The sequence below is a fragment of the Lepidothrix coronata genome, unplaced genomic scaffold, assembly GCF_001604755.1.
Source record: "Lepidothrix coronata isolate B3197 unplaced genomic scaffold, Lepidothrix_coronata-1.0 Scaffold125, whole genome shotgun sequence".
Lineage (NCBI taxonomy): Eukaryota > Metazoa > Chordata > Aves > Passeriformes > Pipridae > Lepidothrix > Lepidothrix coronata.
The window spans coordinates 2,207,993-2,235,989 of NW_016690305.1; the positions used below are offsets into that span (position 1 = coordinate 2,207,993).

At 51.4% G+C, this 27,997-nt stretch overlaps 1 protein-coding gene across 2 annotated transcripts; it reads right to left on the reverse strand.

Annotated features, from left to right (window-relative positions):
- Positions 1-27,988, reverse strand: KY (kyphoscoliosis peptidase). Of its 2 annotated transcripts, XM_017826373.1 has the most exons (14): positions 27,876-27,988; positions 25,800-25,849; positions 24,525-24,578; positions 16,489-16,551; positions 14,335-14,409; positions 12,674-12,748; positions 12,488-12,529; positions 11,799-11,849; positions 10,025-10,107; positions 9,549-9,657; positions 8,041-8,158; positions 3,533-3,721; positions 2,820-3,010; positions 1-1,985 (listed from the first exon to the last, which is right to left on the reverse strand). In XM_017826373.1, the coding sequence occupies exons 3-14, from the start codon at positions 24,565-24,567 to the stop codon at positions 1,078-1,080; spliced, it is 1,947 nt and encodes a 648-aa protein (XP_017681862.1). In that variant the 5' UTR covers positions 24,568-24,578; positions 25,800-25,849; positions 27,876-27,988; the 3' UTR covers positions 1-1,077. The 2 variants fall into 2 exon arrangements, with proteins under 2 accessions (XP_017681862.1, XP_017681861.1); XM_017826372.1 differs by lacking the exons at positions 24,525-24,578; positions 25,800-25,849; positions 27,876-27,988 and adding an exon at positions 17,502-17,640.
- Positions 27,989-27,997: the final 9 nt, after the last annotated feature.

Below are 27,997 nucleotides of genomic sequence, written 5' to 3' on the forward strand. Positions count from 1 at the left end.
AACAGAGTGCAAAAACATAACAGGTTTATTTTCAATTCAAGCTCAAACATAGTATCAGTTGGGTCATGCTAATGCTCACTGACATCTGAATCAATTGTGAAAATGTTGCTCCATCTTAGGACATGCATTTGTGGTGGGATTCACTAGAAGCCCCCCTTTCCTTGTGCATGGGTTTTTTTTTTTTTTACAAGAGTACAGCACCAAATAGTTTTTACATGATAATAATGTCACTCAGCTTGCTATCCCACAGAACCCCATCAGTTTTTAGTTGCAATGTTGCGCAGACAGATTGGAGTAAGGAGTGGTTGTTCTCCATTTTACTGTAGTTTTAGTTATGGAAACACCTGTATGCTTGAGATATAGTTACAGGAGAAAAAGTGTTTACAATACTGTAATATAAAAAGGTAAAAATGATTGTATTGTATATACAATTGTATTATTGTATATTGTAAATATTTATTGTATTTAAGAGTCAATGTAAAAAGCAATTTTGCAGTATCACTTAAATCTGTAAGACAATGAAGTGCACAAGGAAACTTCATGTTGTATCTTCTTCCTAACACTTCTCTCTCTCCTTGGATACACAACTTGACTAAAGATGTACAGAAACTCAGTTTAAATATCCTGAAGTTCCTTGTGCCCAATGTTGCTGCTCAAAACCAGGGTGCACTTTCTTCGTCGGGCCCCATAAGTAGGTGAATTCTTCTTGGAGTAGCCCTTGTAAGACTTTTCTTATGGTCCATAACTTGGAAACCAGTAATCACTCTTGGCTAAAGAGTGACCTATGGCCAGACAGTCAGTTGTTTTCTTCAATATATTTGTCTGGACAGTATTACTGAAACGTAGGTGAGCTTTTTATCTCATGTCTTCCACTGCTGCTCCCTTCTTAACAGGATTTTCTGTTTCTTTGACCGTCTTCGAGCCCGTGGTCTTGCAAAAGCCTGCAAGTGTTGTCCTGCCATTTGTCGAAAGAACAGATTTTGCTGAGAGGATGAGTGATCTCCTAAAGCTGTGTTGGCCTGGGGCACGTTGGGAAGGTTGGTTCATGCAGGTGAGTGAAAGAACAAGGAGTGAGTATTACTGGGTCTCAACTTCGTATTTGAGGACGTGTGAGTAAAAGCTGTGGTTGGCGTTCTCGTGCACCATCACAAACACCTCTCTGCACCCCGAGGTGTTGCAGGTTCCCTCCCAGCAGCCTCTGTTGTGGGTGAGAGGGTAAGTGTTCTCAGCCTGAACCAGCACCTTGGCTATGCTGTGCATTTTGAGTTTGAACTGGACGTTGCGGTTGGCGGGCAGCAGGCCCGACAGCGGCTCCAGGATTTCGTAGTCTTCCATCCACTTGCTGTAGCTCTGGGGGAAGGCCGGCCACTTCACCTCCGTGTTCAGGCACGTGATGAGGTAGTTGAAGATGTAGTCATAGTTACCGGGATCCGACCTCTTCTTGGAGTAGATTTTCAGCACGAAGTTCCCGGCGTGCGGGAGGTGGACCTTGAGCTCGATCTGGTTCCCGCGGCGGATTTGCATGATGTGCCGCCGGCCCATGTCCTCGGCGAGGCCGCTGCCGTCGGCGTGCAGGGAGCTCAGCACGCTGATGTCCTTGCCCAGGGTGAAGGTGAGGGAGCAGCGCCCGTCGTTGGTGTGGATGGTGGGCTCGCGGTGGGACGGCCGCAGGAAGCCCTGGCGCTCCGAGAACCAGCTGGGTCCCACGGGCTGGTGCAGGTCCTTCGGGAAGCGCGCGGCCTCGTCCACGGACTCGCACTCCACCACGTACTCCAGCACGCAGCTGTAGACACCGTCCGAAGCCTCAGCTTTGGAGGGCTTGGCGAAGATCTCCAGCTTGTGCCTCCCTGTCTCCTGTGGGTAGATATCCAGCTTCATTCCGTGTTTTTTCAAAGTCATTAAACCATGTTCATCTGTTCCCTTCAGCTTAAATGTAAATAACGTGCCAGAGCGGCAATCCACGGATACAGAGGCTTTTCCATTTACTAGGAAATAAAAAAAAAAAAAGAGTGCATAGGAGTGTCAGTACAATTTTTGCATGTATACCCTGTTCTGGGAAGGCCAATCTGTCCAAATAAATTGCTGCTGCTCTAACAGTAGAACAAAGAGCTGTAATTGGCAGGTCATAGCTTGGACCCGTGGCCCTCAAAAAGGAGTGGCCTTTGTTTTGGAGATGTGCATTTATCCTGTTCTGAGGTCCACTGAAATGGAGCTGTGGTCCAATAGAACATGAAAGCCTGTGTGAAATATAACTGAAACTGCCATCAGGCCAGGCTGGACGGGGCTTGGAGCAACCTGATCTAGTGGAAGATGTCCCTGCCCAGGGACAATCTTTAAGGTTTCTTCCAACCCAAACCATTCTGGGATTCTGTAATTTTATTATCAGCCCATGTGCTTGTGAAGGGCTTGATTAGAGGTGATCAGACCCAACTGCTAGTCCAGTAGCTGCTCCCAGGAGCTTCGAAGTCCAGTGTGTAGGTATGAGATACTCTGCCTCCCTGTGAGCCTGTTCCCAAACAGCTTGAAGACTTCATTAAGTCCTAAAATGTTGTTGACTCTGTTGTTGACAGAGTTTTAACTCTGTGTTCTCAGCACTCATAAATTAGCCATCCAGTTAAATTCCTGCAGCTCTTGGAAAATCTGAGGGACGTGATCTTGAACATGGGCCCTGGCGTTCAGTGGTGGTACCTGAGTGGTTTTATGCTAAAAGAGCTGCTGGGCTCAGGGGGCTCGGCATTCCTCAAGAAGGGCACAGCAGCGTGTGTTGGATGCGGGATGAGTGAGGGAAGCTGCTCTACAGCTGCTGTTCCATGTATTACCTGTTTGGATGATGGGTGTCTCTGGGTGCGAGGCCAGCAGACCCAATGTGTAGAAGTTGCTGCTGTGCAGCATGTTGTTCTCAAATTCCTTCAGCGTCAGGGTGGGTTTCAGGAGCTGCCAGTTACTGTTATCTGGGAAGTGATTGTTAATGAACAGAGCCGGGTGAGTCAGAAAGTAAAACTCATTGTACCTGGAAAAGAGGGAAGAAATTAAAGGAATATGAGTAATAGTAAGAACTGAATTCTTCCCCCGCAGCGATGGTGGGCTCGGCAGGAGGACGTTGGAGTGCTCTGAGCTGCTGACAGACTGAGATCGCTGGGTTTGAAATCCTCCAGGCAGAGAAGAAACCCGAGCTTTGGGATAAAACCCAGGTATTTGCGCTTTCTCCCTCCTGAAGAAAGAGGGAGGCCCTGGGTGTTGATTGAAATGGATTCACAAAAACTGTGAATCGAGTGCCACGGAGAATTGCAAAAATCTGAACGAGTGATAAGAAGAACCAGTGGCCCTTTAGCAGGTTGTGGCTTGCTGCTCAGGCTGCTGCCTTTCTACAGGTCATGCTCTATCCCCTGTATAGGCAGCCCTGGTACCTTGTCAGGGCTTTGGGTCTTCCTGTGGCACCTAAAGTTTGTCCCTGTTTGGTTCGCCAAACCCATCAGCTTTCTTTGTGCCTTCGTGGTGGGTTTATGTATTAACCTAGAGAGTGGTTCTTTACCTGTGGGTGAACTTGGTGAAGGAATCATCAACAGAACCACTTCCCCAGGTGATGTCCAGCAAATGCCACCTTCCTTCAATGTAGACAGCATTCCAGGCGTGGTCAGAGTTCCCTGTGAAGGTCTGCCCGATCTTGTACCCGTATCCCTTGGCGTGTCCCGACAGCTTCTTGCACTGGACCCCTGCAATACTGAGAGGGAATGATAAGATGCAGCAGATTTGTTTTACACCTGTCAGGTACTTCTGTGGAAGGAAAAAAGGTGATGATGCCTGAGGTTCTGGGTAGGGCTGTTTGGGCTCTTTGTTCTTGCACTCTTTGCACATGGACTCAGAAGGAGCATCCCACTGGAGTTTTTGCCTTTTCCCTCCCAGTTTTTGCATATTCCCTCTCTTTTTGCCTGATGCACCATCAATTCAGCACTGTTAGAGGATGACAAAGATAAAGTGGGCTTAATTGCTCTCTGTCTTGTTACTCAGTGGAATCCCTTTGATGCTGTCCACAATTAGCCCATGTAATTATAAATTAAAAGTGCAGTCTGTTCCTCTCCTGTGACGAGGGGCCTGGTGTTTGACACCAGCTAAGGTATCTCAGACCTCACGGGACTGTGGATGCTGATTTAGTTTCCTGAAAGAGTGAGCTTGTGCTTGCCCAGGGTGGAAATGATTAAATAGTCTCTTTCTAAAAACATAATGAATACCTGCGTGGATGTGTAAATAAGATTTAAATAAGCACTGTGTTAATAAGCTCTCCGCTGATGATAGCAGTGGATTCTAACACTGGCATCTTATTTCAGCATTAGTCTAAAATTGCTTCACTTGGAGGATTGTCTTTTGTGTAGGACAGCATTGACATTTTTCTTCTTTATTGAAAAGTGTGCTAAATGGAACAACTACCTTAAGTAATAAACTGTGCAGGCTTCTGAAGCAAGATTGTCTGCATACCGTGGGTTTAGCTCAGGAGAAAAGTGATATTTATGGGGAAGATAATTAGCACGGCTGTTAAGAAGTTGAGGTCTGCTAACAGATACTGGCTGGCAATTGGCAGTGCAGTGCTGCTTGTAGGAAGGACTGTTTTTTCCATGGAGAGGATGCTGGTTGCGAGGGAAGGTGGGCACCTCAGCAAAGGAGGGGAGGGAGCAGCAACAGCGGGGCACTGCCTGTTACGTGGGTACCCAGAACAAATGTGGCCAGGCTGCAGGGAATGCCACGGAGTACCCTGGTGCTGCAGGGGGTCTGGAAAGCCCTTGCCAGCCCACAGTCCCCTGTGAACCAAATTCTATCGTGGAGCTGGGCAGAAAATCTGGAGCAACTCCACTGATGAGACTGGTGAGAGCTTGGATTTGCATGATGTAACTGAGACCAGGCGCTGGCCCGGGAACTTTAGGGAAGATTTGATCCTGGGAGTTTCAAGGAGCTAAGCACCATGTTCTCACTAATTTCATGGGGATTGGTGTCTAATCCTTCCAGGCTCCTCTAGACATTCTTGTTAGCTGGGATATTCAGAGGGAACATTAAGGGGCAGGTTCTGCCATTGGCTCTCACTGCTCTCAATTACAGTGAACGTTGGCAAAGCGGCAAGAAGAGTTTGTGCTTGGATGTGTTCGAAGTTCTCAGAAGAAAGGCTGGAGCATTTAGACAGTGACCTCTCTAGTAATAGGCAAAAATCCAGGCTTAAACATCCTTTAAAAAAGCAGTTCTGTAGTGGTGAAAAGAGTGATCCTGTATAAATGAGTTTATACAGATATATTAAGCAGACAGAGAGAAGAGATGGGGAAGGTCTCTAGAGCTTGTGGACGTGGCAGTGTGATGGTGGAAGATGGCCTAAATACAAACTGGACTAGAAGAACTGACTTAAGAAACATTTGGCAACATTTGCTTGGTGTAGCAATGAGGTTAAACACAAAGTTGCTTTTCTGCTTCAAAAAGAGTAGGAGATAGTCTGGATCTTGCTACAGGTAATCCCCAGGATTCAATGGCGCCTTGTTCCCTTTGATTTTAGGTTCACTTTGATTATTTCCTCTAAGAAAGGAGCAAATCTGGCTTCTCCAGAGGGAGAGAATGGTTTATGTTTGTGGTAGGTAGGTGTATGTCTCTGTACCTGAAAAGAGGGAAAGGTTCTGACTGTAGGAAACAGGAGAGGCAAGAGGCTGTGAAACCTGAATTATTTACAGGCTGGTTCTGAAGAAGGAGCAGCTCAGTGGGCTTGATCCACTGTAGGCAGTGCAGCCAGCTTTGCTCCCAGAGGTGCTGCTGGAACCTCTCCTGGGAAAGTAATTGTTGTGCCTTCATCACTAATCCTGGTGAGTGAGTCTCCCTAAATCCAGGCTGCTGGGTTTGCCCTAAATTGAATTTGTGAATTTACACTCCCTGATTCACTCGGCTGTGCTACCTCCTCAGGTTTGCTTGTCAGATGAGAAGCCAGTTCTTGATAAATGCTGCTGAAATATTGGTCAGGAGCCCGTGTTTGCATTCATTGCAATCACATCTGATATTTGGAAAGTGATGTTTCATGGACAGCTTCCCACTGTCTGTGCCCACCTTTCCTCTGTGACAGGAGTCTCAGCTAATGGGAAGAAGTCAGGCTGCCAAAGCTGTGCTCAGAGGTGACAGAGTTGTGTCTGCAACAGGAATTGTTCCCTCTGGCACTGGGACAAGTAAGACTCAATCAGTGTCAGACATTGACTTTGACAGGACCTTTGGGGGGGACTCCTGGTGACTGGCAAATTGGGTTGTTTGTTCAAGTTCCCTCACAGGAGCTAGGTAAAAAAGGCATGATAACACACCTTTTTTCCCCAAAAAACTTGGCTCTGAAAAACCTCCCTGTAAGATAAATGCTCTTTGCCTCTTGTCTTTCTGCTTAAACTCAGTATAAGACTTGAAGAGAGCATGGGAAGAAGGGATGAGGAGATGCCTGTTCAAGAAAGGGGTGTTATCTGTGGGTACAGTTTTTCAGGAAAGGAGCTAAACATTTAGCTAAATGACAACAGTATTTGACAACATAATAGGCTGCTTGACTGGGAGGTTTCCTGAATCACATAGTGACTAATCAATCTGGAACTGAGGAATTATGAGTAAATCAACAGCACCTTTAAATAGTCAAAAATATCCTTGGCAAGATTAGTGCTTTTAATGAACTAAACATATGCTTTTTAATGAACAGATGCAAATTTCCTCCTCCCTCAACTGTTAATAACTGTTCCATAAGATGCAGCTATAAATTCATATGTCACCATCCTATTTCTTTATGTTACTCTTTAGAAAGCAAGTTACAATATCACAGAATGGTTTGGGTTGGAAGGGACCAAATACATATCATGGGATATGTTGTTGGTTGGAAGCACTCTCCACTTCAGTATGTTGGTTTTCTTTAAACCTCTCTTTTCCCTGTAGCTTTTGTGGTGAAAACCTTCCCAAAACTTTTGGGATGGTGTGGAAAACCAGTTGTTACTTACACATGTGATTAATAACTGGTCTTTGATTTTTCCAAGGAAATCTTGTACATGGAAGGTGCTCCCTGGGAAAGCCACCTCACAAGCCACCCTCTTAGGATTGCTGTAGGAAGTTCCTTCCAATCTCATGTCCCTGAGTCATCAGGTCCAGTTTTCTCTTGGACAACACTTCTGCATAAGGCTGGTCCCCAAACTCACCAGGCACCTTCCTTGCTTTCACTACTCATCCCAGGCAAACTCCTGGGAGAGGAGAGATGTTGCTCCTTGCTGTGGCATTTGAGGGTTGCCTTGTGCTACAGCTGTCTCCTTTCTTTACTGGATTGGAGGGATGTGAGGGAGAAGGGATTTGGGCTGTATCCATCTGCAAGTCCCCCGTGCTCCCTGCCAAGGAAGGGGCTGCCTCTTGTGTGATTTGTGATTGTAAAGTTCTACTGTGAGAGAAATTTATGGGACTAATCCCCAGTGAAGTCCATGAGAGTTTGTAGGCAGGAGAATGGCTTTTAGTCATTAAATGCCAGGGTAGCTCTAAAATGGGAAGTGCATTATTGCCCTCAATGGTGATGCACCTTGAGATTGGCCTCAGAAAACAGCCTGAGTGTCCCTGTGGTGCTTCTGGAAGGGACAGAGATCTCCAGAGGGTTTTGGGAAAGCTCCTTCTGGGGGTGTGCATACCTCTTCCACGGGAGCACGTTGCAGACAGCGCTCCTTGTTCAAGTCTTGCTCTGCTTTTAACCTTCACATCCAGATACTCCAAGGAAAATCCTATAGTTCTTCTAATCAAATTAGCTCCGTGTTTTCATCTGCCATTATGTTAATGCAATGCGAAGCTCAGCAGATGGCACCAAGTAAATTATGCTGGGGAGGGGAGTGGAGAGAGTGGAGGAGGGAGCAAAATTGACCTTTCTAGGACTTGCTGTTTTTCCACAGCATGGCTTGAAAGCTGAAGTTCCATGTCCTGCTTAAAGTCACATCAGTCAATGCAAAGGCAGACAGGATAGGCACGGAGATGACAGGGAATGTTAACTCTCCCTGGCACTGAATGTTTCTGAAGTTAATTTACCTGCACATTTGCTCGAAGAGCTCGGCGTAGCCCTCGCAAATGCTCTTCCCCATCTGAAGCACGTCCTCGGCCTTGCTCGACAGCTGGCTTTTGTTGTGGTAGCCCACGACGTCGTATTCTGCAGGAGGGAACACAGGCAAAAGTTCATCCAAAGGCCTGGGGCGGTGGGATCGATGGGCAGCGGGAGCAGCGCTTGGGTTGCTTTTCGTCTCCGTGAGCGCGAGCGGAGAGAAGGGAGAGAAGGGAGCGGTGGCACGTGCTGGGGACAGTGCTGGGGGCAGAGGGAGGGCTCTGCCCCTCATCACCCTGTGCTCTAAGCCTGGGCTGGGGTTTAGCACTTGAATCCAAATGGGAGGAAAACTCTGATTTTTTTTTTTTTTTTTTGTGGGGGGGAGGGAAGTGGGCATCCCCGGGGGTTGCCCTCGTGTGGAGGATCTACAGTCTCAAGAGTTCCCAGTAAAAACCAGAGCACTCTGCATTTGAAGGAATCAGACTGGTGTTACCTCAAAGGAAACCACTGAGCTTTTTGCACTCTTTATGTGCAATTTGTATTAAAAATACCTAGAAAGCAGCTTGTTGGGAAATACCCAAAGTGATTTGTTGCAAGTGAGTCATAAAATTTGAGAGTGGCTTGGGTTGGAAGGGACCTTAAAGCCCATCTCATTCCAACCCCTTGCTGTGGGCAGGGACACCTTCCACCAGACTGGGTTGCTCCAAGCCCAGTCCAACCTGGTCATATTAATACCTGGAAGCATAAGAAGTCTTGATTTGTTGGAATGAATGCAGAAAAGCAGCACAGCAGGGCTCCCTCAGACAGAGCTTGAGGAACCGGTCTGGGAAGGTTAATTCAATGCCCACCAACCTTGGCCGTGTCCACAACCTCTTTCTTAAAATACGGACGTATTTTTCTGACAAAGCTCTCAGAAATGCTGCATCAGCTGCTTCAGCCTCCCCTCAGTGCTGGGGCAGGGGAAGGAAAGCTGGCAGCAGGCTCTGTGCCCGTGTGTGTGCTCTGATGAAATGCTGCCACTGCTTGTCTTTTATCCGAGGGGCTCGGCTGGTGCCTCCCCAGTGTCGGCTCTGAGGCACTGGGACAGGCTGGCCATTCCACCAGGGCTGTTCACTGGCCTCCAGCAAAACCATGGAGCACTCTGAGGGGTGTGCAGAGCTGGCTGGCTGCACCCAGCTCTGTATTTATGCCAGAAATGGCAGCTAAGATAATGGTCAGTGCTACTGCTGCATGGGGACAGCAGCCTCTCACGGGATTGAGTTGGGTGGGAAGAGGTGCCCAGGGAGCAGTGCTCTCACTGAAAATCCATCCAGGAAAGGAGTTTATATTGTCAGTGCTCTTCCAGGATAGATAACGTTGCATGATGAGAAAACCTCAGGATATATATACCTGAGGTAAACACCTCCAGAAAGCCTTCCTTCCACCCACCACATGGAACTAGCCCACAGATACAAACTTCCAGCAACAGCCTTGTTTTCCATTGAGGATCTCAGCCTACCTATGTGGTGGCAAATCCACATCCATATGGCTCGGACCTTTTCCAGCTCAGTCCGGGCTTGTTTAAGCAGGGCTTTGACAAGGTCCTCCACGCTGCTCTTGACGTTCACCTGTGTGAGGAGGAAGCACTGCATTGGTCATGGGGAAGAAATCTCTGTGGTAGATCTCCTGTCCTCCCCACTCCCTTGTTGTTCTTCTGAAACCAGTGAGACCCCAACTGCCAGAGACTCCTCTGCCTCCTGTTTCTGTAACAATGGAACTACAATTCCAGGTCCATGTATTTTTGGTTATAGTTCTCTCCTAGTGTGGGATCTCTTTGCTGATGTTTGCAGGGAAATGGTTTTTCACTTGTTTGGGAGATTTTGAGGCCATTGCCCCATAGCTCAGCCTAAGCTGGTGTCAGTTCTGGGAGCCAGGTTTCATGGAACGTCCCCGGAGGGGAACTGGGAGGAGGACAGAGGCAAAAGCAAGACTTACTTTTAATGCGTAGTCATCCAGCTTCTTAAATTGCTGCAGATCTACTGGCATGGATTTCAAAGAGGATTTGTCCCATGGATACGCTGGGAAGAAACGAGTTGTCATTGTTTTGGGAAGGGAGGGTGTGTTTTTCCTGGCTGTATGGTTGAAGAAGGGGACAGAGCTCAGGGAGGAATCCATCAGCGGGTGCTTAGGGAGCAGAGGACACGAGGGCACCCGCAGGAGGTCCCTGCCAGCTGCATGGAAAGCAGGAGCCATCCTGTCTAGTCTGCTAGAATTTGGGCAGCGCTGGAGTGGGAGCTGCCTCTGTGACTTTGGCACTGCATAACAGCATAGGAAATCCCAGGATATCGAATGGAGGGGCAGGAGATACAATGGAGAACTGGCAGGGAAAATCTGTGCTGTGCAAGCCCTGGAAAAAACTTCATTTCTTAAAAAGCACATAAAGATCTGGATTTGCCCAGGAGTTTTGCATGGTAAAGGGCCATGATTCTGCAGGAATTCAGGCCCATGAGGAATGTCACACTGGGAGCAGTTGGTCTGAAACAACTGTACCTCACCCTCTGTCTGTCTCTTTGCAGGCTTCAGGCCCCTGGTTCTCATCAGTGTGAAGAAAGGGTTAATAACTTGCCCTAATTAATGAGATAACTGATTTTTTTAACAGTCCTGGAATGAGCTGACAGTGCTGTCTCCCCTCGGTGAGCCTGAACCTCAGCCCTCCCTGCTCTGCTGGCTGGTGAGAGGAGAACTGAGTGCTACACCCATCTCTCCCCTGTCCTGTGCTGTCAGAGCCATTCAGGATTGAGACGCTCCTCTAGCTCTCTCCCTATGATTATTTCTCTGGAAAAAAGGATTTAAGAGATCCTGAAGTGCAGACACTCTTGTGTGACTCCTGAGTGCTGGGAGAGGTGAATGAACAGTGCAGTGGAGCTGCTGTTTGCCTGGAGCGTGGGTTGCCTTGGGCTGGGGTTGGGCACAACTGGTCACTTCAGCTTTATTTGTGACCCTGCTTAGGCAAGTGGGACCCCCCTCTGCCTGCTCAGCAAATGCTGGGAGCAGGATGCATGAGAGGCTCCAAGAGCCTCCTGTCCCAGTTGAGAAGCCAGCAGTGCCTCTGGAATCTGTATTCATCCCCTGCTCCCCCTCCAGCTCCCCAGACCAAGTCTCTGGCCCAGGCTCCAGCCCGCTGTGGGGGTGGCCAGAAGGTCTATTCCTGACTTGCAAAGGTGTGTTGTTAAGGTGAGCCCTGCTCTTCTGGGAAACCTCTGCCCCAGGGAAGGGTTTTGGGGACATCCCACATCCCAGTTCCAGGGCTGCCTGCCAGGTGGGACGCAGGCACAGGGATGTGCATGGGTGGCCTGTATGCCAAAATTTGTGTTTCTGTATCAGGCTTGTTTGTTTATCTGTGTTTTCCCTGAAAAGGGGCTGTTACACTGACCCAAAGAGAGAGGAAGCAGATTTACACGTTTAAAGGTTCCCCCTCTATACAGCTTTGAAAATTACTTTTTGTCTTTTGGGAAGGGGATTTTGGTTTTTTTGGGTTTTTTTTAAATTTGGTTGTCAGGTTTGTCTTTGCCAGTTTATAGAGGCACAGCTCCGTGCAGGAGCGGGATGTGCAGTTAGTCTGGGTTGTGTCTCTGCTGAGGAGCCTTCCCTGGCTGTGGAGCCTTGGGAAGGGCTTGGGCACAGTGTGATGTTCCCAAAGCCCCCCCATCAGCCATCCCGACGGGCAGGGGGTTGGGAAGCTGAACGCCGCTTGTGGTAGAAGAGTTACCGTGCAGGTCTTTTGCTCCCGGTGGCCGCGGGGCCTCGGTTCCCTGGAAACCTGCAAAGTGTAGAAGGGAGCGTGAGGTGAGAAGTTGTTGGCAGGGGAGAAAAGAGAAGCAGAAATAGGTGGTTCTGGGGAGCAGGACTGGGTGGAAAAAGCTTGAACTGAGGCTCTTCTTTGCCCATTCCCTTGCATTCCGGCATGGATGTCAGCACCCTGCGGAGTGTGCTCTGAGTCCCCTCCCTGCCATCCCACTGAGGCCACATTTCCCAGCAGTCAGGCATCTCCTGTTCTAGCCCAAGGGCTGGGGACATCAAACCCCTGCCCACCATGGCCAAACCCCCCCAGGCGTGGAGGGGGGAGAGCTGAGCTCCAGAGCTGCCAGGCTATAACCCCACTGAGAGCTCTGCGGCCCCTGGGGGGTTTCCGAGGGACCCCACGGCCCCCAGACTGTCAGCACCTGCCTTGTGCCAGGGCTGGAGGAGGAGGAGACCCCCCCCACCCCAGGAGCAGAAGGATTTTGCTCCTCAAGCCGCAGGCATGGGCAGGAGCCAGCAGCATCTGCCTGTCGGGGAGAACGGGGTTGGCGGCCTCTCCGGAGCCCCCGACGGGCAGGAGGAGCCCGTGTCCTCCTGGGAGCAGCTTCCCGGGTGAGGGATGGCTTGGAGACGTGCTGTGGTAGAGCAGAGCCTCACCTTTGTTGTTGTGTCCTCTCAGGCCAGGAAGCCGCTGGGAACCTGCAAAACCCGGCAGGGTGAGTGGGATGAGCACAGCCCTGCCCCGGCTGCAGGGGCACAGCGTCCCCTCCAGCTCCCCGGCTTCTGCACAGGGAGGGAAGGATGCTCTCAGCCTCTGCCAGGGCTTAAAGCCAGGGAATGTACCTTTTTCCAAGGAGAGTATCCTGATGGGTTTGAGGGGGGTATCCTCAGAATGAATCTCCACTGTCACTTGGGTTCCTGGAAGAAATGATGATAAACTCCCTAAGAAATGGAAAACTAACCAGGATTTGGAGGAGAAGGGCGGGATTGCCTGCTGAGGCAGCTCTTAACTTCAGACAAAGCAGCAGCTCTGGTGATTGCAAAGGTTTATCACCATATTAAAGAGCTCTTGATGGAGCTGTGGAAAGCAGAGAATCAATGTCTTTCATTGATTTTTCTTGGAATTAAACAGAAAAAGGCTTGGAGCGATGAAAATGGTTTGACTTGTGATACTAAAGTGTCTGGCAAAGGCCTGTAAGAGGCAGTGTCCTGGCAGAGCCACATCCAGTTGTGCCATGATGCTCCAGAACAACCTCCTGTGGAAACTGGAGCGTGGTCTTTAAAGTTCCAGAGAGAGAAATACAAGGAAAAAAGTTAGGGAGTGTCTTATAAGAACTACATCATTTTTTTTGACAGAGACTGCATTTTTTGGGCAGGTATTTCAGGAGGTGTTGCAGCCCCTGAGGTTCCCTGGAGGAGCACGATGTGCTCCTGGGCTCCTGTTTCAGATCAGACAGAGGTTACTTGGGAGAGTGAAGGTCAAGATGTTAATGCACCTTGGGGCTGCCATCCAGTGATACCACCTCCAATTTTATCAGGAATCTCATAACATTTGGGGTTTTCCTTGAAAGTCAGCTCCTGGAACTGGCTAATTAGGTGGGAATCTGCACTTTCATCAAAGAATAAGTTTTACCATAGCATTTAACTTTAGAAAAGTGAGGTTTCTCCTGGGATTATGCAGAGAGGTTTGATGTCCTTTAAGCTCCAAAAGCAGAAGGTAAGAAAAGCGGTAAAACCCCTAAACACTAGAGCTTGACCCCAGTTCTGGGGTGGTGCAGGTATCAGGGTGTCAAGATCACAGCTGGCTGGTGTGTTTTGTCAGTTAATTCAAAGAAAAGTGAAGTTATTTCTCAAAGGGATGAATCCTGCAAATGGTTTGATTTCCTTAAGGTTTTTTACATTTTCAGGGGTCCTTTTCTATTTCTCGTGATTATTTTACAGCTTTGGGTTTTTGTGGGTTTTCTCACCAACTTCCAATGTCTTGGTTTTTGCCCATATATTAAAATTCTTAGTTTTCAAAAAACAGACTTGCCATTGAAAAATGCCTTCTCCCAGTGAGTTTAAAAGTCATTTAACAAATGAGAAATGTAATTCCGCAGGAATTTTTCAAAGTTCTACATCCCTTGCTTTAAAAACTAATGGTATGAAATGGTCACTGATGCTTTTATGACTTTTTTTTTTTGCTATTCCTGATCAAGACATCCTCATAAAGAATCATAGAATCATGGGATGGTTTGGATCAGAAGAGACCTTAAAGCTCCTCTTATTCCAGCCTCCTGCTATGAACAGGGAACCTTCCACTAGACCAGGTTGCTCAAAGAAACACTTGTTCTTCTTGTGCTGTGTGGCCAGACAAGTCTTTGGCCAGCAAGTGCTTTGTGGTTGCAGCTGCCCCAGGTTGGGGTTTTATCTCCCTTTTGGGGTATTCTGAGGTTATTTTATTAGAGAAAAAGCTTGTTGGCAGCTCACTGGGGGTCTGCTCTGCCTCTTGGGTCACGACTTACCTTTGTCAGAGCCCGAAGTGATGGGTTTTGTCTTGGGTTTTGTCTGCTCCCAGGGCTGCCCGGAGACACGCCAGCCTGGTTGCACAAAGGAAAACATCTCAGTGCCTCGGGGACAGCAGAAGTGCCTGGCATGGAGGGGAGTTAAATCCGTGCCTTTGCTCAGCAGAAAAGTAAGTAACGACCCCAAAAACTCAACCCTGTCCTCCAGCTTCAAAACCCAGTTGCTCATGGCCCAGGGTGCCTGACCCCACTCCAGGGGGATGTGCCAGCCCAGGCTGCTGCTCAGGGTGCAGGTCAGGAGCTTGGTCACGGGTGTTTGAAGGGGTAGGTGGGAGGAAAGGACAGCGCTGGGGGCTTGGAGGTGAAGTGTTGGTGTGGTTTTCAGTGTCATTCTCATCTTCATCTCTCCCCTCTGGGAGCCCCTGGCTGTCTCTGCAATGCTGGCTGGCCTGGGAATCCTTGGAGCAGAGGGAGGTGTGGGAAGCACCTGGTGTGCCCGGGGCAGCACAGATCTGCTCCCCGGGCTGTGCTGACGGCAGCAAATGCCAGGTGATACTGAGCCCTCATTCCCACACTGCTCCCGTGCTCCAGCCTTGCCAGGGGCAGGGTGCATGTTGGCCAGGGTGATCCCTCACTCTTTTCCAAAGTGTTGTGGGATCACCATCCCACCAGCCAGCGGAGACCAGCACCAGAGGAACCTGGATTTCACAGCTTGTCCAGGTACCTCTCGTGCTGTGTGGCTGTGACAAGGGTCAGCCCCAGAGTGATGGGATCTTGTGGAGTGGGGCCACAGCCCCTTTGCCTCAGTGGGCTTGGGGATTATATGTTTGAAAATACTGTGGCAGCACCAGGGGTGTCAGAGGCTTCATCAGGACACTAATGTGGCTGATTGAAGGGGAATTCATTAACCCCTGTTTGCCAGAGGAGCCAGAGCTCCTCTGGTGTCTGAATTCCTCAGCAATCCTCACAGGGGCTTAAACAATGCCTAAGGTAGAGTTGCGAGGGAAGGATTCCCATGTGCATCCTAAATACTCCTGCCATTAATTCAGAGTGGGAAATGATCAATAAAGACCATCCTCTCATATAGGAGGCTCTGACTCTGCTCTGCAGCTCTGGTTGCAGACCCTCTTGAGCATGATGGAGGGAGAGAGTGCAGAATATTTATTTACTTCCCAGAGCAGAGGCTTTTGTTACCTGGTTTGTAAAAACCCTCAAAGTACTGCCTTGCCATGAAATATTGCTTGTTCCCAGGCTGTGAGCACCCTCCAGCCACCACTGATTTCAGAGGGACTTGGGTCAGGGCTCCTGCTGAGCATTCTGCTGGGAGCAGCCGTGGCTTTTGCACGCTGCTATTGTGTGGCCTGTGGAAGCAAAGCTCCTCCTTGGTGTAGCTAAAATCTACTGTCTGGTACCATGAGAATTAAGTGTCTTGCTCTACCTTTGCCCATGGCTTTCTCTGCTAAACACCATGTTAGGCTTAGACTACCAGGAAAGCAGGTGGGATGGTCTGACCCCTTCCCTGAGAACTGCTCTATCCCCTTGCACTACAGTCCTGGGGTCGTGTTCCTCCTGAACTGCTTCAGGGCAGGGGACTGGGAATTGGCAGGGGAACATCCAGGGCTAGCAGTCACGTTGTTCCTGGATAGGAATCACACCTGCCTCGTGCTCAGTCTCTGGGTGAGGGAGATGAAGAAAAGACTGGTGGATAGATGGTTGAGACCCCAAAGGTTCCTCACCTTCCACATCCCACACCCTGCCTAAGCTGTGTGAGTGCTGGGGAAGTCTCTGGAAGCTCTGTCTGCAACCTGAGTGATTTGGGGCACTGAATTTCCCCTGCCATCAGCTGGCTGTGAAACGTAAGAGCTCCGTGTACCTGTAACACGAGCGAGCTCCGTGGCAGGACAGTCCCTGCAGACGGGTGTGTGGGGGCTTGGCGGTGCCACAACATCCCTCCTGCCCACGGGGCAGAGGAGAGCATGGAGGGGGCACTTCCCATGGCACGTGGGAAGCCCTCTGTGTGCCTCCACTGAAGCCCCCTGGAAAGGGAGGGGTTGGTTGAAGCACATTTGTGCTCCAGAGGCACAGGTGGGTGCTGAGGGCTTTGGGCTGTGTGTGCTGGGGTTGGTTTATCAGTAGAGAGGGACATTCACATACCGTTAAGGTCTCTCCTCTGAGGTGGCTGTGATCTGCTGTTTCCATTGCCATCATCCTCCAGACCTGTAAGATATAAACAGGAGATTAGCAGAGTGTCCTCCTGGAGTGAGGTGCTGGCACTGTCTGGAGCCAAGCACCCCAAACCCTCTTATGTAAGCCATCAGCCCAGCTGAACTCAGGTGTCATCGGGATCCACCCTCCCTGTCTCATCTGCTGCACTGGGCGCAGTTCTTGTTGCTAAATACTGAGAGGCAGAAAGTGCAACAGTCCAGATCTAAGTCACTTTGATGGGCAGGTGCTGGGTGCTGTGTTAGATGAAACATGAACACAACTTTTGTGATAGCTTTGCCTATCCTTGTTAGCCTGGGACTGGTTGCCTGAAAATCCGGCTTCTCCCCAAGGTTTTAGAGCAGGAATATTCCTTCTCCTCCCTTTACTTCTGCAGGGAGGGTCCCCTTACAGTTGCAGAGCACAGCCGTGGCTTTTTGGAAGACCCGCTGCAGGATAGGAGCTGGGCCAGGGACGCCGTCCCAAGCTGCAGCTATAAATGGCTCAGGACAGTGATCGAGACAAAGCCCGGGCACACTGCAGACAAAACAGTTTTACCCTGTACTCCGGTGCAGTAGGTACCGTGTGGGGTGAAACGGCCGAGCCCTCTCCCTGCTCCCCTCGCACAGCCGGGAGAGCCCGTGGAGGCACCTCGGGGCCACTGCAGGGCACAGCAAGGTGCAAACACGGTCCTCGGATTAGTGCCTGTGCGTGTCCCCTGCCCCTCCTGCACCCTGGGCTGCGCGCCCCGGAGCCGGACCGAGCCCCGGGCATTGCACGGGCAAAGGCTCCGCTGCACCGGGAGCGCCGGCGCGGGCACGCCGGGCTTCTGCCAAAACAGCTGCACGTCTGGGGGTTTGCAGCACGTCTGCAAAGAGGAGAAAGGGGGGGGAAGCCCAAACCTTCTCTTTGCCATCTGCGCCCGCAGCCCTCCCCGCCTCGCCCCGCCGCAGGTGGGACGTTACCTGCGCCTCGGCCGCCTCCCTTGTGCCCCTCTCGCTGCCCCTTCTCCTTGCTCGCTGCCTCCTCAGGGCGCACAATGAGCAGCAGGTTGATGGTTACTGCACTGGGGTCTGTCTTAAAGTCCATGGTACCCATCAGTGCATGGCCGGGGCGCTCCCGCCGAGCTGCCGCTGCAGCGAGCGGCCGGCTTTGCTTCCCAGCCTTGGAAAGGCGAGCGCGCTCCCGCCCAGCCGCAGCCCCGGCCCTGCCAGCTGCACCATCAGGGCTCTGCCAAAGCCGACCCTAATGAAGAGGTTACAAGTCACCTTTGAAAGGAAATCGCAGGAGGGATCCGTTTCCTAAAGCAGAGGAAGGAGCTGCGTTTTGGGCGGGGGGGTCTGGTTTCAGAGCGTGCCCCCGGCTCCCTCCCCTCGCTGCCCTTTTCGGCTTTAAGCACTTGTCTACACTCAAATCCCCCAGCACCGCTGTTCGCTGGGGGGGATTCGCTTCCCGGCGCTGGCACAAATCCTTAAAAGGCTTTCTCTTTGGATCCTGTCCCCCGGCAGAACTCAAAGGATGCTTAGGAGCGTAAATAATAACAATAACTGCGGCAGGAAGGCAGCGGTGGGGCCAAGGGGCTGGATGGAGAGAAGGCACGAGCCTGTGCAGCAGGGAGGATGAGTCTTTGCAGGGCTGGCCGGTGTGCAAAGGGACAGCAGTGATGGAAATTGCAGGGTGTAATCCTAACTGTCCCAAAGGATCCAAAAAACCCAGCTCCCACTGCCTCATCAGCCCTTGAGCCCGGCTCTCTGGGGTAGCTGGAGACGGCTGATCAAAAAGGAAAGCCCTGCAAATCCCTGGCTTTCTAGTAACTGTCCCAGCCTCCAGGAGAGGGGACATGAAGGGTTACAGTGCAGGTTAGCAACTGGGCTCAGCTGGTCCCTGCAGGTCGCAGCAGGGGCTGGCAGGGACAGGCTTTCTAATTTTACCCCTGGCCCCTGTCCCGGCCGTGCTGCCAAACCCCCGCTGGCTTGGCCGGGGGTCCCGGGGGAGCGACAGCACCTGTGGGCTGAAGGGCTCTCTGGCAGCTTTGGGAAGGGCTGCAGGAGGCACCCACTGGCAGAGAGGGGGTTCGGGAGCTTGGCATGGGCGGGGTGCTTTTTGTGGGTGTTGCTTTTCAGGCAGGAGTGAGAGAGCAGTGGGCTCTTCTGGCTGCGCGTGGGGAAAGTTGTTGTCCTGGATCCACAGGCAGGAGCTGGTACTACTACCTGGTGTTATGTTACTATGTTTGGAGGCACGGGTTTTCCCCGTGGATCTCCATATAAATCCTGTTCCCTCCCCATCTCCTGCCCCTGTGCTGTTCCTGAGCCCCTTCCAAAGCAGGGACAGCTGATACGCCCCCGTGCTCGCCTGCAAATCCAGCCCTGAGCAGCTCCTCAGCATATCCAGAAATAGCGTGTGTGACCACGGGGAGCCTTCCTCCACCCAGCTCTGCTGGTGCATCTTTGCACCATCCTGCACCCTCTGTACCCCCCTGGATGGTGCCACAGCATCCCTGCCAGGAGGGGAGTGTCAGGAATGGGATGTGCGTGTAACCCCCAATAATGCAGCGAGAGTTCCGTGTCGGGATGGATGGTAATGTTGTTGTTAGTCCAGGCAGTGGTTTTGTTTTTAGTTTGCTCATTGGAGTGGTTTCAGGTTCAGGGGTTTCTAGTTCAGCTCTGGCCGTGAGGAGCTGGCTGGAGGTGGTTAAACCTGGTGAGGAGAAGGAGGGCCAGATGCATGCTGAGCTGTGCTGGGCTCCGCCAGGCAGACTTTCCAAGCCATCTGGGGCTTGCCCGTCTCCAGGTCCCCAAGATTTATGGCTGGAGTGACTTTCTAATCACACTTTTGCCATCTGCCTGTTGGCCTTTAGCACTCCCCTCTCACCTGTCACTGAGCCCTGCAGCTCCTGCCCGTTCCTGCCCAGCACGGAGCACCCTTTCCTCCCCAGCCACTCATCTGGGGTGCAGCCCTTGGCCCTCTGGGCCCTTCTCCCTCATGTCCCAGGTGGGACAGTCTGATCTCCTGAACTACTCATTGGCATGGCTGAATCCTAAATCTGGTCTCCCCTCAGCCCTGCACCAAATTCTGCTCTAAGCCTCTTCGCTCTGCTCCTGCCTCCCACCCACAGGGATTTCCCTGTGTGTCCTGGCTTTGCTGCTCCTCCAGATCTGCTCTTGCCCTCATTCCTCTCCAGCTCCAGAGAGGTGGTGGCTCAGTGACAACACAAAGGAAAAAAGTCTGTCTGGGGATGTTGGTAAAAGCAGGTTTTCAGGGGTGCAGCCCCGGCCATGCTGGGACCCTGAGCCGAGCTCAGTGTGGATGCTCTGGTGGCACCAGCTGAGGTTGAGCTGATGTGTTCCTTCCCCTGATGTGTTCCTTCCCCTGATGTGTTCCTTCCCTGGCAGCTCTGAGCTGGAGCCTCCACAGCCCAGCACGTGGCGGTCACTGCTCTGGGGGCTGCTGGCACTTTCTTTCCTGCCAGGCTGTAAAATTCAGTAGAGCCTCATTTTATCTCTCTTCCTGGTGAGCTGGGTGCTCCTGGCCCGGCTGCCCATGGGCTGAGCTCTGCTGCCTTCCTGTGCCGGCCTCACCTGCATCCAGCCACGTGTTCCCAGCACACTGACAGCATCTGAAAGGAGCTTCTGCTTTCCTAGAAATGCCAGTCCTCGGGGAGAAGGTGGTTGGTTTTTGAAGGCTCTTTTGCATTTTCTTTTCTTCTCTTTTATCCTCTGTTTTTTCCTTGAGAGAGGAAAGGGAATATTTCTGATGGTGTTTTTCTGTGCATGCCGTGAGGAAGACACAGGCTGTGCTCGAGGTGGGTGCTGCTGCCTCCCCTACAGCAGGGAGTCCTCCTGCTCCAAGAAGTTTCCATGGCCATGAATTTCCCATGCACAGGAACCCCCTTGCTGGCCTGAGATAAGGCAATGACCAGCAACATCTTTCCATGGGCCAGGATATTTTTGAAGGTAAAATATTTGCATTTTGAGAAGGAAAAGGAGAAAGCCTGTTAATGCTATGTTGATTTTCAAATAAATGCAGCTCGCTGGACTTCCTGCAGGATTTCATATGTTCACCTAAATCCCAGGGAGGTCAATTAATGGCTGGAGAACAAGAGCTGCTATCCAAGTGCCATGATTACATGTATTTACCACATGGCTGGCATTTCTCCAGGGGTGATGGGGGGGAGAGAGAGACAGTATGAATGTAGAGCAAGAATTAGGTTATTTGAATCCCGCTGGGTGGAAAGGGAAATTACAGACTGTGTTCCTGGGAAAGGGTTTTAACTCTTGTGCAGGTGTTTTGCCTTTGCAACAGTCTATAAAGGCTGTGGGTTGCAGAAGGTGTGGTGGGAAGATATCCTGCCTCCACTGTGCCAGAGAGGGGCTGCTGGACACCTTAGTCCTGCCAGGGCTGAGATTGAGGGTGTCCAAGTGCTTTTCCAAGGCTGTTGTAGATACTGGTAATGGAAAAAGTGCTAGGGCTGCCCTTCTCCTTGGAGCATGTTCTCCTGAGCTGCTCTAGCTGTCCACCTCGGGGGGATGGTTATATCCCAGTGCTGTGGGGTCTTCCCACTGTCTGGAGAGGAAGCCTGGGCACATAACTCCATTGGAGGCAACACCAAAGTCAGGTTAAGATGAACCCCCGTTAATGTACTTTGGTACTGACATCCTTGATGACCCTTCTGGGTCATCATTACTCATTGCTTAGAAACCTTTGCCTTTCATTTGGCACTTGCGGCTTCTTGGGTTGCGACGAAAAGTATCCCTGTTTCTCCCAGCCGTGCTGTCCAGGAAGGAGTTAGCAGTGTCACTTCCAAGCTGGAGAGCCTTCGTGCAGGGGCTGTTCTCTGTTGCTGCTCCTCCTCTTCTGAGCCCTTGTCCAGGGCCAGTGGTGCTGCTGCACGTGCAGGTGTGCCGGTGGCTCCTGTGCTGTTCTCCCTGCCCTTCCTGTCCAGGTCCCATCCCAGCATTAGCCTGGCATTGTTCACCATCCAGGAGGTGGGTATTTTCCCAGTACTGTCCACCCAGACCCCCAAGATGTGTCTCCTCCTCAGAACTGCTCATTCAGAGCCCATTATCACGTGTGGATATATTTGTAGTCCGGGGGTTGTTTTGTTTTTTCCCAGGCATGACTTTGCACTTGCAGACGTTGAATCTCAGCTCCTTGCAAGTTAACTTCGGAACACTGGGATGCATCCATGGTGGGTAACACATTACAATTGCACTCTGGTGAGTTTTAATCTGCTCTCTTGACCTCCCTGCCCTTTCTTCCTCTCTCCAGCAGAGCTGCAAGACGCTGCCCTTATTCTCCTCCCGGCGTTTTCCGTCCCCAGGCTGCTCAGACTGTTCACTCTGCAGTTCTGCTGTGTCAGCAGCTGTGCTTTATGATTTAAGACGGCAGCAGAACTTTCCACTGAACTATAAGCCCATGTATCCAGTTTCCTGGTATCCACACAACTGGGAAGCTAACTGATGGCTGGGATAGCCCTGCTGGAGAGGTCAAGGATGTGTTCAGATGACAGGGAGACAATGAGGGTCGGCACAAAACCGAATCGAATGGCGCGACCCCCAGGGAGAGACTTGGCTTTGAAGGTGAGTTCCACCTCCTGTGGGGAAATAACTGTCCCCAGCTGGGCAGCCTCTGGCAGAAGGTACTGCATCCCAGGTGAGATTGCTGGGGATAAAAGCCAAGCCTGATTGGCCCCTGCTTGTGATACAGCACAGCACTCCTTCCATGAGGGAGCCTGGGGACACCCTGCCTGCACAGAGGTGCTGGAAGCAGCTGTGTGAGGAGCACGGAGCAGGGTGAGGAGTGGAGTGTGGCTCAGGCAGAGTGTCACAGCTCTGTGCTCAGAGAGAGCACTGCAAACATTTCTGCAGGTTTCTCCCACTTTCCCTTTTTTCAGTGACCAGTGACATTGCTGTGATGGCCACTGTTCTTTGTTCCTGAAGAACAAGCCTTCAGCAGCTGGAGATTCGGCAGATGCTTTGCTAAGGTTTCTTAAAAACAGAAAAGACCAACGTGGATGCCCCAAGGCAGAGACCTGCAGGAGTGGCTGTGTGTCCTCAGCCACCTCGGGTCACACTCTGGCAGGGAGCTCCTCCTTCCCTGGCAGCTGGATGGGGCTCTGCTGGGCAGGGTGCCTCTGTCCCAGCACTTGGGCTGCTGGAGGGAGGGAAGGAGGGAGGGGGCTGCTGACAGGACATTGGCCACCAAAGGCTGCCAGGCTCTCCAGAGCTGTCCTGCCTTGTCTGTCTGGTTGACCTTCAGCCCTGCTGCTTGGCTTGGGTTTGCTGCTGGCCTTGCTGGGTGAGGATCCTGGCTGGGCTGTCATTAGACATCAATTCGTGGGTAGTCTTCAAATAACTCATCCTTTGAAGGCAATGGGGGCCAGTGTGACCCTGCAGAGGATTTAGGGATCCTTTTTCAAGGTGTCCTGGTAACCCAAATTATCCATTAGCTGTGCCCTTGGGCAATGTGTTTTATGATCAACCACTTACCATAAAACTGCCCTGGGACATGTGGGTGATGTACGACACCAAGTGCATCTGAGATGGGCAGCATGGTTATAAATGGGTGGGGAGACAGAGGTGAAGGAATGGGGGGGGGGAGTGGAAAATATGCTCTAACTGCTTACACCAGCATTAAATATGGAGGGGGTCTCTCCCCCAGAGCAGACTGGCTTTCTCCACATACCCCTCCTCTGAAATTCTGGCTCTTGTACTGTGCAAGACTGGGGGATATTGTAGAGCTGTTCTTTCTGAGAGTCCCCCAGAATACCCAGGCAGGTTTATTTTTTCCCTGGAAGTCTATTTCTGGTTTACTCAGGAGGGAGCCTTGCCCCTTCTAATTAAACAAGTGGCATGGCACTTCCTGGGAGATGCAGAAAGTGCTATTTTTTTGCATTTTATCAACATCTCTCTGCTGCAGAGATGAGCAAAGCCCTTCTTGGTGACCCAATAGACAAAGCAGTTATCTCCTCTGCCCAGCCAACCTGGTATTCTCTGATACAATGACAAAGGTAAATGGAAAGCAAGTTTGGAAAAAATACCTGGAGCTCAGTGTGAGTTGTGGTGTTTGAAGGAAAGTGGACATGACAGGACTGAACCTCCAAACCTTCCTTCCTGAGATGCCATAAGAGCAGAGCAAAGTTCCTTAGGAACTTTGCCTGCAGGTGGACAGGCTCCCTGGTTGTGTTTACCTGGAGCCAGAGCTAAAGGACCAGAATGGTCATTTGGAGGCAAGATCATGCACCAGTTCTCACTGGGGTTGTCTCTTCCTAACCCAAGGTACCAGGATGCTGTGGAAGGGGCTGGATGTTCTCATGGTGGTCCTGGACACCTGAGCTACTGGATGAGCTGAGGACACAATGGTGGCAATGGAAGCAAGTTTGCCCATGACTTGGAGAAGCTGTAGAGGTAGCTGTCTCTTGTCTTTGAGAAGGTCTATCCATATTTGCTGCTGTTTCAGGAGCAAAGGCTGCACCATCTGGCAGTGGGAGAAGCCCAAAACACCAAATCATTTCTGCATCGGCCAAACCTGCCAAAAACACCTTTGCCAGGTACCAATACCTTCCAAAAAAACCCTGCCAAAAGTACCTTTGCCAGGTATTTTGCCACCAGCTGGGAAGAGCTGCTTGGCTGGTTCCCCAGGTCGAAGCCCCCAGGCATTTGATGTGCTGCTCCTTAGCAGCCTGGGAGTGCTTTGAGGGGAGCCAGACCCCCTCTCAGTTCCCACTGCCCTTCCAAAGGACAGTGGGAGATGAACCTGACAGCCTGTCACTCCGACATGGACACTGCACCTGGCTGGGATGAGCATCCCAGGGTTGCCATGGAGATGCCTGATGGGAATCTCTAACTTTTCATAGTCCTGACAGAATGCAAACATTATCAGCATTAAGACCTAAGCAACGTTAACAGTGCTGAAATAGATCCCTTCTGCTTGAGGAGGCCAAAAAGCAGTCAGGGAAGACTCTTCCCCTCAGGAGGGAATGAACTCACCTGTGGAGTTGGGCTGGTTGTCTTGTCCAGTCACTGCTCCCATCTCCACGTGAGCTGTTGGAAATAGGAGAAAACATTGTTAGACTCTTTCCTGGAGCAGCTGACTAAAAATCAACCATTATGCTTTTTGCTCTGTGTGCACAGTTGCAGGAAGCTGGGACCAAAGGGCCCTGTGGGTCTGTGAGATGCACAGTGCTTTGTTTGGAGAAGGAGATCATTGTTTTGATAGAGAAATGGGGAAAAAAAGAGAAGGAAAGCACAGACAGCAGCACAGAACATCGGCCTGACTACCAGAGCCAGGCCCAAAGGGTTAAAGCAGCCCAGAAAACCTTAGGGGATCCCTCAGGATGCTCCCGAGCAGACTCCAGTAATGAATTTTCACTCCTGTATTTTCATTATCATTGTCCCATTGTCCCCCTTAGCTCTGCAGCACATTATTCCTGTCATTGAGGCAGCTGCAAGGACAGTGCTGCTCCCTCAGCTTTCCTCTTGGAAATGTGATGGGCTGAGCCTCAGGGCAGGAGTGTGCATGGGCCGTTACCCCAGGAATGATGCTCTGCTTTGCCTCTCTCTCCTGCCAGCTCCTTCAGATTGCCCAGAGAGTCCCAGGTTTGCCACAGTGCTCAGCAGAGCTTGGTATTTTGTTCTTTGGGAGATGAGCTGGAGGTACCATCCACCCCCCTTCCCTGCTCATCCAGCCAAGCTCACATATTGTGATTAAAGACAGGGATAGACCTGCTTGGATTTGGTGCAGCTGAACTGGGTGGGAAGGAGCATCAACCACCTCACTGCTAATAAAAATAGTCTTTGTTTTCATTTTTTCTTTCTAGAAATATTTTATAAGTTCATGGCACAGGCTGCCCAGTGAGGTCGATGCCCCATCCCTGGAAGTGTTCAAGGCTGAGTGGGATGGGGCTTGGAGCAACCTGATCTCATGTAAGATGTAGCTGCTCATGGCAACCCAAACCATTCTGTGATTCTATGGAAATTTATTAGTTCCCTGGAAACTGGGGAACTGTGGTAACAGGTAACAGTGGTTCCCTGGAGTGGTGACAGTGGTAATTTGTGTATTGCACCCTGATACAACACCACTTGGAGTTTATCCCTCTTGTTTGGTAGGATCAGAGGAAGCTCTTTTATTTTTCCCAAGATCCCCCAGAAGTGGAAAAGCAGAAGGAGTAAGGCAGAGTCTTCCACAAGCCCCAGCTTGCTGTACTTGAGGCTGCATTTTTAAACACCAGTGTCACTCTAGTGCTGGTCCCACAACTGACTTACTGAGATCGTTGGCTTTGTCGTCGTCTTCGCTTCCACAGCCCGGACAGAGCCTGCAAGGAAAACAGGACTGTCAGTTCCCAGGCCTTGAGCGACCAAGCTGCCCACCTGGAAGGGAGCAGTTCTCCCTCAAATCTGTGTTTTGCTTCTGTCACCTGGTTTAGCTCAAGGGTGCTATGGGGACATCCATGGTGACCCATGTGGCCCTTTGCCTCCTCCCTGCCTGTGGCTCGGGGCTGCATTTGGAGCCGATGCCTTTGGGCCAAGGGTGTGTCTTGCCCTCCTGATCTGTGTCCCTTTCTGCTTTAGGACTACTCAAGCAAAAAAGACCCGACCCCTGTGACGACCTCTACAGAGCCAAGGAAGTGAGGACTGGTCCTCTTTCAGAGAGGGAAAACACTAAAGAGGCAAAGCATCTCCATCACTCTAAAAGTATTCCTTAAACAATCATCCATAACAAAGGTAAGAGAAGGTCTCCTGGGTGTTAGGTGTGAGGGCTGTGTGTGGTGCACTTGGTGTTTGGAGCTCATCTGCCTGTGATGGGTTTGCAGTAAAGTCTGGAGCTGTGTGGGTGCTGGTGCCAGCACAGCTCTGTCACCACGGTCCCACTGCCACGGCTGCTCCCTCCAAACGACCGCCAGCCCTTCCTGCTTGGTGACCACATGCCAGTGGATTCACATTGCTGGGGGCAAACACAGGCTCTTTGCTCTTTCCATCAGCACTGGGTCAGATGGCAGGGCTCCCCCCCACCGAGTATTATTGTTGTTATTTATTTGTACCGTGGCAGTGCCTGGGAACATCCCCTCAGGGCTGGGAGCCTTTCGTGCTAAGGCAGGGCAGGTTGTGACATGCAGCACCAGCAGAGTGAATGCTGAGTGTCACTGTAACTACCCCACTGTCCTCATCTGTGCCAGTGTGGGGGTCACAACCAGCCATCACTCTTAATGCCTGCCTTCTTTCTGGTTCATTTGGTGCCAAAATCACAAAATCACAAAATCATTTAGGTTGGAAAAGACCTCAGATCTGACCTTTGACTGAACACCGCCTTGTCAACTAGACCAGATCACTGAGTGACACGTCCAGTTGTTTCTTGAACACCTCCAGGGATCCAGGGTGGTTGTGGAGGACTCCACAACCACCCCACCAACAGTGGGAACTGGCCACTCCTCAGGACCATGTTGCAGAACAGCCCGGGAGCAACGCGGAGGTTTGGTGGGCAGCCGACCCTGACCAGCAGCCAGAGAAAGCAGGGCTGTGCAAACAGGCTGCTTTGGGTACAGCAGCAGGACTCCAATTAAGCAGGAGCTGGTTCCCTGGGTTTTGCTCCTTGAGCCCTGCTGTCCCAATTAACTGGCTCCCCTTACAGTGTTTTTCAACTGTACAGAGATGAGCCAAGGACACATGAACGTAACGTGATCCAGGAAGATTCCCCGAGTGCCAGGAAGTTGGAGCGCTGCTGCCTCTGCTCTTTATGGCCGTGCTCGCTGCCTGGGGCTCCTGGGAGCACAGTTTGGAGCAGAGCTGTTGGGCTCTCACGTGCCCACAGCTGTGTCAGTGTTGCAGGAGCTCCTGTTCTGATGCACCACAGAGCCCCCACTGTGCCCCTGCCACGGGGGCTCTCCTGTGGTTGCCCGGAGAAGCTATTGCTCTTGGCCAGAAAGCCCCAGTTGATTGGTAATGGTGCAAAACGCCTAATTTGGGGGGCAGGAAACACCAGGTGATATCCATGGCCAATCCCTGCCCATGGCCCCTCTCCCTGCAGCCCAGCTGCAAGCCCTGGCTCCCTGCCTGTGCCCCCAGCCCATGGGGTGGTGGCCAGGCACAGGATCTGCTTCCTGCCCCTGGCGTTGCCACCCCTCCCCTGCTCCTCCTGCTGCCCTGCTGTGCCCCTTCTGCCCCTTCTGCCCTTGTCCGAGGGGCAAACGGGGCAGCAGATCCTTCCTGGGAGCTCTGGGCAGCTGGAGCTGCATCAACAACGGCCACCAAGGGCAGGTCGTTGCTGGGCGATTGTGGCTTTTGAGGGTTTCCCTAGGGTGCTGCGATCCCTCTGCCAGTCAGCATTGCTCAGGGTGTCTCTACCTGCCAAATTCTGCCTACAGCTATCCCAGGCTTTTGCTCACGCAGGAGCAGGACCCTCCGTAGCAGCTGGTGATGCTGGCGCGGGGGCACCGCGATTTTTGGGACCGTTTAGTGTTAACCCC

What these genes read in the sequence shown, in the direction of transcription:
- KY (XM_017826372.1), bottom strand. Translation starts at nt 17,634, where the DNA reads ATGGGTACCATGGACTTTAAGACAGACCCCAGTGCAGTAACCATCAAC. An exon ending in GGGAGGCGGCCGAGGCGCAG is followed by an intron (nt 16,552 to 17,501) that starts GTAACGTCCCAC and finishes TATATCTTACAG; the next exon opens with GTCTGGAGGATGATGGCAAT. An exon ending in GACACCCATCATCCAAACAG is followed by an intron (nt 1,986 to 2,819) that starts GTAATACATGGA and finishes TTTATTTCCTAG; the next exon opens with TAAATGGAAAAGCCTCTGTA.